Raw genomic sequence first — 12,114 nt, 5'->3', positions numbered from 1 at the left:
AGGGCCCTGACTCCTGAATGTGGACATCATCAGACTCTTTACCAAGAAAGTCACAGTTACAGTGAAGAACTGCAGTGCTCATTACTAAAATCAAAGTGGGGCTCACTCTCAGACACAAGGAACATTCCCCTGGCACAACTCCCTCTTTTGCTGTCATCTAGAACACGTGTTATCTGTTTGCTGTTATCTGAAAGCCATGTGACCCTCTTTTACTTTTTAATTTTATTGAAGTCTAGTTGATTTACAATATTGCTTTCACTGTACAACAAAGGGACTCAGTTATACATACACATGTATCTATTCCTTTTCAGATTCTTTTCCCATATAGGTCATTATAAAACACTGAGTAGAGTTCCCGGTGCTGTCCTATAGGTCCTGTTGCTTATCTATTTTTTTAAAGGTTATTTCCTTTTACTGTGGACCATTTTTAAATGAAAGCTATATTATCTTAAGTCACTTATATGAAGCCACTTTGCTAATAATTTGTTAAGTAGCTACTAGATTATTTTTGAAATTTTGAGTAGTGTCCAGTAAATTTCTATAGTTTCTATAGTAAACTACCATCAAAAACAGTTAAGAAAGGAAAGCGCACACAGCCCTTATGGGCAGGGCCTCTCCTTGTTGCAACAGTCTCTCCCCACCCAGCTCCAAAGTCCTGGATAAAAGCCCCTCCTCACGTAATAAACAAGCAAAAAGGAGAGAAAAAGTAAACGCCAGTGCCATATGTCTACAGAATACTTTCCAGCACATTAAGTAATTATTAGAAAGAAACTTTTCTTACCCCAGAGGGAATTTATCTTAGACTTTGTATTTTACAGATTTTGTTCTGATAAACCTCTAAGGAAAAACCGGTCCCTTGAACTTCAAAGAGAGAAAGAAAGAAAAAAAAAAAATACCAAAGGGGTTCAACCCTAAAAATGCACACAAACCAGAAATGCAGGACAAACTTCCAAAATAACAAACCTGGATAATGTGGTCTTCACTTGTAATTTCAATTGCTTCTTGACTTTTCTCTAATGCAGCGAACATTGAATTACAAGCCCTTTATGGGTAGAAAAGAAAAAGGACTGATTAATATAAATATTATAAAATGAATTATAGTCTTAGGATACTACATTAACTTACTTGAGTTCTTTGATTATAAAGGTAACTGATGCTAACTTGAGAAAAAGAAGGGGTTAAGATTAAAAAGCAGAAGGAAGAAATAAACGCCTCCTGCAACCCCGCCACTTGGGATCACGACTCTGCACAACCTGGTGCTCTTCTCTCCATTCCAAGGACAGGTGGGCCGGGGGAGCCCACACAAGGGTCAGAGCACAGCCCTTCACTGGCTGTGGGACGTGACTCAACCTCCCTGGGTGTCTCCCTTCTCACCACATGCAGAGTCCTCATGAGGACTCAAAGAGAAAGCAGACTCAAGTTTTGGCAGAAAAGAGGCGGCCCATCGTTTGCAGCTGCCACCTTCAACAAATTCTTTTCACAAAACAGATCACCAGGATCACTGGCTTTGTTCCCTGCTTCTACTTAGCCTTATATTGTGAGCATTCTCCCTGTCCTTGGTGGTTGAAAACATTTTTGAGTTACACAGGTAACAACGGTTTTTTTTTTTAATTAGAAAATGAAAATAAATGAAATACTACATCATACCCACTAGGATGGCTATAATCAAAGACAGTGTTGGTAAGGAACCCTCATACACTGCTGGTAGGAATGTAAAATGATACAGCTGCTTTGGAAAACAGTCTGGCAGTTCCACAAGCTGTTAAGCACAGAGTAACCAATTTTACTCCTAGGTAGGTACCCTACAGAAAAGAAAACATACATCCACAGAAAAACTTACAGCCCATAAGTGGAAACAACCCTAATGTCCATCAACTTATGAATGGATGAATAAAATGTGATGTGTCCACACAATGGAATACTATTCAGATATAAAAGGAAACACAGTCCTCACGTGTGCCATAATATGGATGAATCTTAAAAAACATTATGCTAAGTTAAAAGAAGCCAGTCACAAAAGGGCCACATATTGCGTGATTCTATTTTAATGAAATGTCCAGAATAGGCAAATCTATATATACGGAGAAATTAGATTAGTGGTTATCTAGGGCCGGAGGTCATGGAAATGTTCTAAAACTGTGGCGGTGGTTGCACAACTCTGTGAATATACTCAAAGCCACTGAACGGGGCACTTCAAATGGGTGAATTGTATAGAACGTGAATTATATCTCAATGCTAATGCTGCTGCTAAGTCGCTTCAGTCATGTCCGACTCTGTGCGACCCCATAGATAGCAGCCCACCAGGCTCCCCTGTCCCTGGGATTCTCCAGGCAAGAACACTGGAGTGGGTTGCCATTTCCTTCTCCAATGCACGAAAGTGAAAAGTGAAAGTGAAATCGCTCAGTTATGTTCAACTCTTAGCGACCCTGTGTACTGCAGCCTACCAGGCTCCTCCGTCCATGGGATTTTCCAGGCAAGAGTACTGGAGTGGGGTGCCATTACCTTCTCCTTATACAGATTTATATCTCAATAAATCTGTTTAAAAATAAATGAGATTAAATCATCTGAAATCCCAACACCTACACAAATCAATTGGTGTTCTAGGCAATTTCTTATATAAATATACATGCAAAATATATATATATTTATAAAAATATAATCATACCCTACAGTTTTATAATCTTGTCCCACTGAAAAAATATATTAATATGTTTCCATATCATTAATTAGTTCCTTATCATCACTTTTAATAACATATGTAATATTCTAAAGTTATATAATAATTCATTCAAACAAATTTTCCATTACTACACATTTAGGTTGCTTTCAGCTTTTTTTTCTTTTTTTTGCATATGCCTCAGATGATGAAAAAAAGAATGCAACTGTCTACTTCTTCATAAAATTCGTAATTGTTCATATAGTGCTGTTACATTATTCCTGGTATTACTAAGCTATCTAGGTAAATAAGACAAAACAGCTTAGCCGATAAAAACTAGTCCTTCTTTCTTGGCATATATGTGAATTAGCCCAATAAAGCTATTATTTAAAAAAACAAGAATGAAAAATAAGAAGTTTCTACCTCTGATATAGCAAGCTAGGAGGAGATGGATCTGTGAGAAGCCCTACTGGGTTTTATCACGTTTTTAAATTTTTGCTGATCTGGTAAATAAAAAATGGTGAATCATTTTAATTTCTTTGGTTACTACTGAAGCTGAACATTTTTTTCATGTTCACTGGCCATTAATAACTCTTATTATGACATGTCCTTTGTAATTTTTTTTCCATTTTATTATTTTTATTACTATTTTTTAAATTTTATTTTATTTTTAAACTTTACAATATTGTATTAGTTTTGCCAAATATCGAAATGAATCCGCCACAAGTATACATGTGTAATTTTTTTATACTGGGTGTTTCTATCTTTAAACTGATTCATCAAAGCTCTTTACATATTTAGGATATTAATCTGTCTGTCCTGAACGTTATGAATGTATTTTTCCTAGTTTGCTATTTGTCTAAATTTTTAACATTATGTGGGCTTCCCAGGTGGTGCCAGAGGTAAAGAACCCAGCTGCCAATGCAGGAGATGCAAGAGATGTGGGTTCAATCCCTGCGTCAGGAAAATCCCCTGGAGGAGGAAATGGCAACCTACTCCAGGTTTCTTGCCTGGGAAGTCTCATGGACAGAGGAGCCTGGTGTTAAGGTATTTTTACCATCTGAGCCACCAGGGCTTCCCAGGTGGAGGTAGTGGTAAAGAATCTACCTGCTAATGCAGGAGACACAAGAGATGTGGGTTCAATCACTGGATCATTTGATCCCTGAGTTGTAAAGATCCCATGGAGGAGGAAATGGCAACCTGCTCCAGGTTTCTTGCCTGGAGAATCCCATGGACAGACAAGCCTGGCAGGCCACAGTCCATAGGGTTACAAAGCGTCAGACACGAAAGAAGCAACTTAACACACAAGGTGTTTTCACTGGGACAAGCTTAACATTTTTATCTTGCCTAATCTGCTTCTCTTCCTTTATGCAATCTTTTTAACACCACACTGGGTTTACCAAGGCTTCATTATCCAACGACATATGTTCACTTACACTTTTAGTACTTTTGTGGCCCTACTTTTTAACATGATGCACACTGCAGTTTATTTTGGAACTGGGTGTGAGATTGGGATATAACTTAATTTTCTTTCCACATAGTTAATAAATTGTCACAATTCTGTTCACTGGAAAAATTTACCCTTTCCTGTGTGGATTTGAACTGCCATGGTGAACATATATACTTATGTTCTCAGTTCTTAAATACACTCATGCTCGTTTCTAGACTTTACATTTCTAGGTTACTGATCTAGCAGTAACACAGAGATGCTTGTGACACATAGCTTTTTAGTGTGCTTTAGTATCTCAGATGAAGTCTCTCTCTATGGCCCTCAATTCTCAGCCCCACACCCGCCCCTTCCCTGTCCTATCATCCTATCTCCCTGCACAGCAGACCTCTCCCTCTGGCTGTCAGCTGGCACACCAGAGACAAAGCACAGCATGAGGAGAGACGGTGAGTGCAGCTCTGAGGCTGTGGGTTACAGCCAGAGGATGACCTTTGTCCTGTGCCACGTGTGAGAGCTGGGACGAAAGGCAGTTAACCTCCCTGGGTATCGGTTTCTGCCAACAATAAGCTCCATGGCTCACAGCGGGACTGTGGCAGCCAAGCTGTGGAAGACCCAGGAGTAAGGAAAGGGGCAGGCTCAAGGCCAGCCATCCATCTCAAGCTACCCTGAAGAGTTTAGCAACAAAAAGGAGCTCTTTTGTAGACCTCACCAGCCCTGAAACATCTCTGCTCACAGCACTTCTCTGCTACCTCACGCTTCATTTCGTTTCGTCTATGAAGTATTTTCTTCTCCGCATGTGGTACCCTGTGCTGGTCCCCGCCAATCTTTATACTCCAAATTCTAACCCCCTTATCTCCCCCTGAGCATGTACAGACAGAGTGATTCCATTCTCTCTTGGATCCTGGTAAAGGAAATGTCAAACAGAACCCAAGGAAGAGACTGAGGATGAGAAAGAGCTACTGACATTTTTTTTCCACTTCTGTCAACCTCAGATAATTTTACTAATTTTGCTGCTTTTCTCACTCTACAAAGAACTAGGTTTATATTCTTTTCAGGTAAAAAAAAAAAAACTGTTTAGCAAGAGCAAATTACAAAATGTTTATTGTAGAAAAGAAAACATGTCACCTACCGGAAATATGTATGTACATATCAAAAAGAATTTTTAATTAAAAAACAAAACAGGTAATTCAATATATATACTTTCACATCCTGCTTTTTCATTTGCTATTATTTTGGTGCCCCATCTGTTTTTTTTTGGCTGTGCCATGCAGTTTGTGGGATCTTAGTTCCCCAACCAGGGATCAAACCTGGGGTCCTGGCAGTGAGAGTACTGAAATTCAAACACTGGATCACCAGGAGTCCCCACTGGAGCCCCGTCTTTAAACGTTAAGTCTCACATCACTAACATGCCTATCTGTTAGACATCCAGGCAGACTCTGAAAGTCTTATGCAAGGAGAGGTGCTTTCCCTCCGCTCCATCCTATTTTAGCAGGAAGTCAGTAACAGCCACAATGGAGCCAGCTGCCCACACTCAAGACCTCAGTTGCAGCCACACCCTGGGCGGTATGGTGGGCTCTCCCGAAGCAGCAGAATTACCTGAGTTTCAGCTGTGAGCGCACCTCTCCAAACTCCAGCTGGAGCAGTTCATTGTAACAGGCCATGGGGCTGGGGTTTTCTATATACCTCTACAAACAGAAAGGGGATGGTGTGGATCAACACACGTGTACCTTTAAATTATTATACACAAATAATGCTTTCCAACAGACTTCTCAATTTGGTATCTGACATCTAAAAAATAACTTATCCTCAATGATAAACAGGAAATGAGATGAAAACTTACAATACCAAATCAGCATTTAAAAAATAGTGCTTGCACATACCTGAGAACATATTAAGAAACCACTGAATTGTATACTTTAAGTGGCTGAATTGATCAACTGTACCTCATTAGAGAAAAAAAGGCAGAAAGGAGGAAAGAAAGAAAAGGGAAAGTGTTTGCTGGAAAGAGAAAAATAAAATTAAAAATCTTTAAAATAGTTTTTTAAAACTAGTATAACCATTTAACGGAACAGCACGCGGTGGTGGGGATGTGAACGTATATGGAATGATGCACAAGATACACCGTCAAGTGAAACAAAGACATGGAAAATCATGTTATAATTAGTTATGTATTTCTTCTATAAAAATGTTATATCAACTTTAAATAAATAGCTGAATTACATGGAAAGTGAATTGTATCTCAATTAAGTAGTCAATAAATGAATAAGAAAAACAGGGTTCATTCTTGGGCATATCCAGAGAAAACTATAATTTGAAAAGACATGCACCCTCAAGTTCATAGAGGCACGATCTACAACAGCCGAGACATGGAAGCAACCTCCTAAGTGTCCACTGACAGAGGAACGGATAAAGAAGGGGTGTGTGTGTGTTAAAGAAGGTGTGTGTATCCCCAAGTAAGAAGGGGTGTGTGTGTGTTAAAGAAGGTGTGTGTATCCCCAAGTAAGAAGGGGTGTGTGTGTGTTAAAGAAGGTGTGTGTATCCCCAAGTAAGAAGGCGTGTGTGTGTGTTAAAGAAGGTGTGTGTATCCCCAAGTTCATAGCAGCACTATCTACAAAAGCTGAGATGGGAAGCAACCTCCTAAGTGTCCACTGACAGACAAATGGATAAAGAAGGTGTGTGGGTGGGTGTGTGTAATAGAATATTACTCGGCCATAAAAAATGAAACAATGCCATTTGCAGCAACATGCATAAACCCAGAGATCAGCATACTAAGTGAAGTAAGAAAGAAAAAGACAAATATCATATGATACCACCTATATGTGGGTTCTAAAAATATAAAAATGAATTTATTCACAAAACAGAAACAAACTCAGACATAGAAAAAAAACTTACAGTCACCAAAGGGGAAGGGATGTGGGGATGGATAAAGTAGGAACTTGAGATTAATAGGTACACCCTACTGTATGGAAGACAGGAAAACAAGGTCCTACTATGTATCACAGGAAACTACATTTCAGTATCTTGTAAAACCATTAATGGAAGAGAATCTGAAAAAGTATATATACATGTATGTATATACTTTGGCCACCTGATGCAAAGAGCCAACTCATCGGAAGAGACCTTGATTCTGGGAAAGATTAAAGGCAAAAGGAGAAGGGGGCAGAAGAGGATGAGATGGTTAGATGGTATCACCAGCTTAATGGACACAGATCTGAGCAAACTGGGAGATGGTGAAGGATGGGGAAGCATGGCATGCTGTAGTCCATGGAGTCACAAAGATTCAGACGTGACTGAACAGCTGAAGAACAGCATATATATATATATATATATGACCAAATCACTTTTATGTACACTTTTCTGTGTTGTTCTAACACAACAGTGTAAATCAACTATTCTTCCACTAAAAAAGAGCTCAAGGGAAAAAAACCAGGGCTTAAGAATACTTTTCTTTCAGTGCCTTGAGCTATGAGGATTTTTTTGATGTCTACATGTCACTGGTAGAGGCTAGAATATGCAAAAGGAAGAAATTTATTAACGCAAGTCCCATTTATATTAACTTTTGGAGTCTCGTCACTTAGATGAACAGTATTTTGTCCTCTTTCGAGCTGCACAAGCTCACAGTAAGCAAAAACACACTTGCACACCTCTTCGCAGCTGTGTCACAGAAGTCACTCCCACTAGGCAATATTTCCCTGTACTAACATCAAACAGCAGCTCAGCTAAGCTGACAAAGGATCATCCTTCACAGCAGAGGGACTTGCAGAGCCATGGCTTCCCCCAGGCGCTCCTATTCCTGCGGACACTAACCATTCTCTACATGATGAAAACATCTCAACAAAGCAGACCACATGGAAATAGGAAGCCTGAGCCCATCCCACCAGATTAAGAATTTCATGAAGACATCTTACACATCACTATGTACCATCGCATAATTCCACTCTGCTGTAATATTTGTATTTACTTGCCCCCGTTTCTGTGGCACACTCTTGATTTCACCTGCTCAACACATGGATAATATTCTATCTGGTGAGGAGGAAGCTGAGGCCTCAGAGGTAGGGTATATGAAGGTCACTATCCACAAGCCAAAGCCAGACCAGCCTGGGGCATGGGGCCTCTTGTGGTGCTCCTTCTACCACCAGTGAAGGCAGACATCCCCCTGTTGGAACCATGATCTTATCTGTGTGTCAAGTAACCTAAGAGCCCAGCCCCTGGTTCATGTCTTAGAGCTGTATGATCCTCTACGAGGCCCTGAAGCTTCCAGAGCCTGCTTCCTTACCCGCAAAACAAGACCACCCTACATCTCTGACAATGACCACGAGAAAGCACTGTGCCTGCAGACTGCTGCATGAACACACAGCAGTCACTGCAGGCCCCTGGGAGGGAGAGCCAGGCCTGCTGGCCCTGGGCATGATGGTCCCTAGGCCCACAGGCCAAACACAACCATTCCTAGCCACACAAGTCAGACAGGGGACATGCCCGCGAGCTCCCACCAACTGGGAGGGCTAAGAGTGCTGGCCTTGGGACGTCCTGGCGGCTTGGTGGTTAAGAACCCACCTGCCAGTGCAGGGGACACAGGCTTGATCCTTGGTCCAGGAAGATCACACATGTCACGGAGCAACTAAGCCTCACACCACCACTACTGAAGCCATGTACCCTAGAGCCTGTGCTCCGCAACAAGAGAAGCCACTGCAATAAGACACCTGTGAACCACAACCAGAAAGGAGCCTCCATTCGCTGGGACTAGAGAAAAAGCCTGTGTAGCAATGAAGATCCAGGAAGGCCATACATAAACAAAATTATTAAAAAGAGAGAGAGAGAGAGAGTAATGGCCCTGCAGCTCTCTCAGTCAGTCACGACCCCACAGGAACACCCAAGAACACTGCTCATCTGCACAGGTGCCCACCGCTGACAGGGCAGGAACAGCGGTGAGATTTCTGGGGCACAGAGTGTGCCACGCCAGGAGACAAGAGGTGGGGGACCTGAGATGGGCAGGGGTCCCCAGCTATCCCCGCACTTGCCCGGCCTCACCTGTTTTGCAGGCGACATCCTGGGACAGGGAGCCATGTGTATCGTGTGTCACAGCCTCCTGTGCATGTGGCCAGAGTTCTCACTGGGTGTGTACATCCAAACATCTTTATCCCAAAGGTGGATGTTCAGGCTAGAAAACCAGTGCATGTGGATAGAAGGACTGCATCTTTCTCCTGCCGTCTGCTCCCCACCTTGCTACCTCTGCTTGGCTCTGTGTCTAAACATCCTGTCTTTCCTGCCTTCTGCAGGTTTCATTCATGTCCTGAGGATTCCATGGGGTTGTGGAGGGTAGAGAAGGGCGTCAGGCCAAAGGAGCTTCAGGAATCAGGCTGCTGTTCCTTCAGCTTGAGCAGCAGCTGGTCTCTTCACCCCATCCCAGCCCATGAGAGTGGTAGGGCCACTAGCACCCAGCCAACTCAACCTGCCTCTCCCCAGAACACATCACCCACACGGGGGCCCCCCACCCCCAGTGCATCTGCATCCCTGGCTGCACATTAGAACTCCCTGCAATCTAAAAAGTAACACCAGCGTGCAGGCCCCTCCCCAAACCAACAGAACCAGGACCTCCTCAGGGACGCTTCTGAGGGAGTTCTAATGCACGACTAGGGCAAGAGACACCAAACCCTAACCTCAAGGTTCTGGTTCAAGATGGCAAAGTAGAAGGACGTGCGCGCATCTCCTCCTGCGAGAGCACCAAAACTGCAACTAGCTGCTGAACAACCATCAACAGGAGGATGCTGGAACCCACCAAAAAAAGATACCCCACGTCCAAAGACAAAGAAGAAGCCCCAATCAGATGGTAGGAGGGATGCAATCATGATAAAATCAAATCCCATCCCTGCCAAGTGGATGACCCACAAACTGGAGAACAATAATACCAAAGAAGTTCTTCCGCTGTTGTGAAGGCTCTGAGCCCCACATCAGGCTTCCCAGACTGGGGGTCTGGCAAAGGGACTGGGAATCCTGAGAATCTGACTTGGAAGACCTGCGGGAATTGATCACAGCACTGCCACAGAACAGGGGGAAACAGAGACTCCACTCTTGGAGGACACAAACAAAATATCTGGTGCACACCATGACCCAGGGGGAGGATGCAGGGGACTGAACCAGACCTACCTGTGACTGTTGGAGGGTCTCCTGCAGAGGCGTGGGTTGGCAGTGGCTCACCGAGGGGACAGGGACACTGGCAGCAGCAATCCTGGAAGGGGCCCCTTGGAGGGCGCCATTAACCCTACCAGAGAGCCTGTAGCCCCCAGGGCTGGGTTGCCTCAAGCCAAAAAACTAAAAGGGAGGGACTGAAACCCCGCCCATCAGCAGATAATTGGATTAAAGCTTTACTGACCCTGCCCACCAGAGCAACACCCAGTTTTCCCATGCTAGTCTCTCCCATCAGGAGGCTTACACAAGCCTCTTAGCCTCATCCACCAAAGGGCAGACATAAGAAGTAAGAAGAACCACAATCCCATAGTGGCTAGAATGAAAACCATATTACAGAAAGTTAATCAGGATGAAAAAGCAGAAGGTTATGTCCCAGATGAAGGGACAAGATAAAACCCCACAAAAATAACTAAATGCAGTGGAGACAGGCAACTTTCCAGAAAAAAAAAATTCAGAATAATGATAGTAAAGATGATCCAGGATCTTAGAAAAATAATGGAGAAGAAGCAAGAAACATTTACCAAAGACCTAGAAGTAAAGAACAAACAGAGAGGAACAATACCCTGGAAGGAATCAATAGCAGAATAACTGAGGCAGAATGGATAAGTGACCTGGAGACAGAATGGTGGAAATCACTGATGCAGAACAGAATATACAAATAAGAATGGAAAAAAAAAAAACGAAGATAGCCAAAGGGACCTCTGGGACAACATTAAATGCATCAACATTTGCATTTTAGGGGTCCCAGAAGGAGACGAGAGAAAGGACGGGAGAAGATATCTGAAGAGATAATAGCTGAAAACTTCCTTACCATGGGAAAGGAAATAGTCAACCAAGTCCAGGAAGCACAGAGAGTCCCAGGTAGGAAAAACCCAAGAAGGAGCAAGCACACACAGTGATCAAACTGACAAAAATTAAAGACAAATATAAAATATTAAAACAGCAAGAGAAAAACAACAAACAGCAAAAAAGGGAATTCCCATAAGACCATCAGCTGATTTCTCAACAGAAACTCTACAAGCCAGAAGGGAATGGCATGATATATTGAAAGTGATGAGAGAAGAACCTACAACCAAGAATACTCTACCCAGCAAGACCCTCATTCAGATTTGATGGAGAAATCAAAAGCTTTACAGACAAGCAAAAGTTAAAAGAATTCAGCACCACCAAATTAGCTTTACAACAAATGCTAAAGGAACTTCTCTAGGCAGGAAACACAAGATAAGGAAAAGACCTACACAAAATAAACCCAAAACAATTAAAATGGTAATAGGTCATAAATATCGATAATTACTTCAAATGTAAATGGATTAAATGCACCAACAAAAAGACATAGACTGGCTGGCAGATGAAAACATGTGCATGTATGCACTTCCTCTTACCACATCAGTCTACTTAACCCCCAAACCCTATGAAATTATTTTATACTGTTCAGCTAATCATGTTTTCCTTATGGCTTGCAATTGTAATGATCTTTTATTTTTTGTCAGACTATTGATTGTGAAAACTGATAAATATCTTTTACTACAGGGATTATGTAACTATCATTTGCTTAATACCATTGTACTATGATTGGTCAACAGAAAATAATAGAATTCTGTATCACTAAAACTACCATTTAATAAGAAAATCTGTAATCACTTTTTAAAATCCAGATGTGTATCAGAATGATCTTGGAATTTTTTGAAAAATACAAATGCCCAGGTTTTGCTTTTTCTCTCCAAAGCTCCAGATGTGTTTCTAATGAGCAGCTATGTTTAGAAACAACTGGATTATATGATGATCTTTTACTTTTATCTAGATGGTTTCACTTTTTCTATTTCAT

At 41.9% G+C, this 12,114-nt stretch overlaps 1 protein-coding gene across 5 annotated transcripts in view; it reads right to left on the bottom strand.

Annotated features, from left to right (window-relative positions):
* PDE8A (phosphodiesterase 8A) overlaps positions 1 to 12,114 on the bottom strand; it is a 147,354-nt gene that overhangs the window by 36,550 nt on the left and 98,690 nt on the right. For all 5 annotated transcript variants that reach the window (XM_010816946.4, XM_010816945.4, XM_005221812.5 and 2 more), the window contains 2 exons: positions 5,700 to 5,788; positions 964 to 1,042 (listed from right to left, as the gene is read on the bottom strand). In XM_010816946.4, coding sequence (XP_010815248.1) covers positions 964 to 1,042; positions 5,700 to 5,788 — 168 coding nt within the window. The remainder of the gene's footprint in view (positions 1 to 963; positions 1,043 to 5,699; positions 5,789 to 12,114) is intronic.

The sequence above is a fragment of the Bos taurus genome, chromosome 21, assembly GCF_002263795.3.
Source record: "Bos taurus isolate L1 Dominette 01449 registration number 42190680 breed Hereford chromosome 21, ARS-UCD2.0, whole genome shotgun sequence".
Classification (NCBI taxonomy): domain Eukaryota; kingdom Metazoa; phylum Chordata; class Mammalia; order Artiodactyla; family Bovidae; genus Bos; species Bos taurus.
Note: the sequence above shows the minus strand (reverse complement) of the source record. Positions and strands in the feature narration are given on the sequence as shown.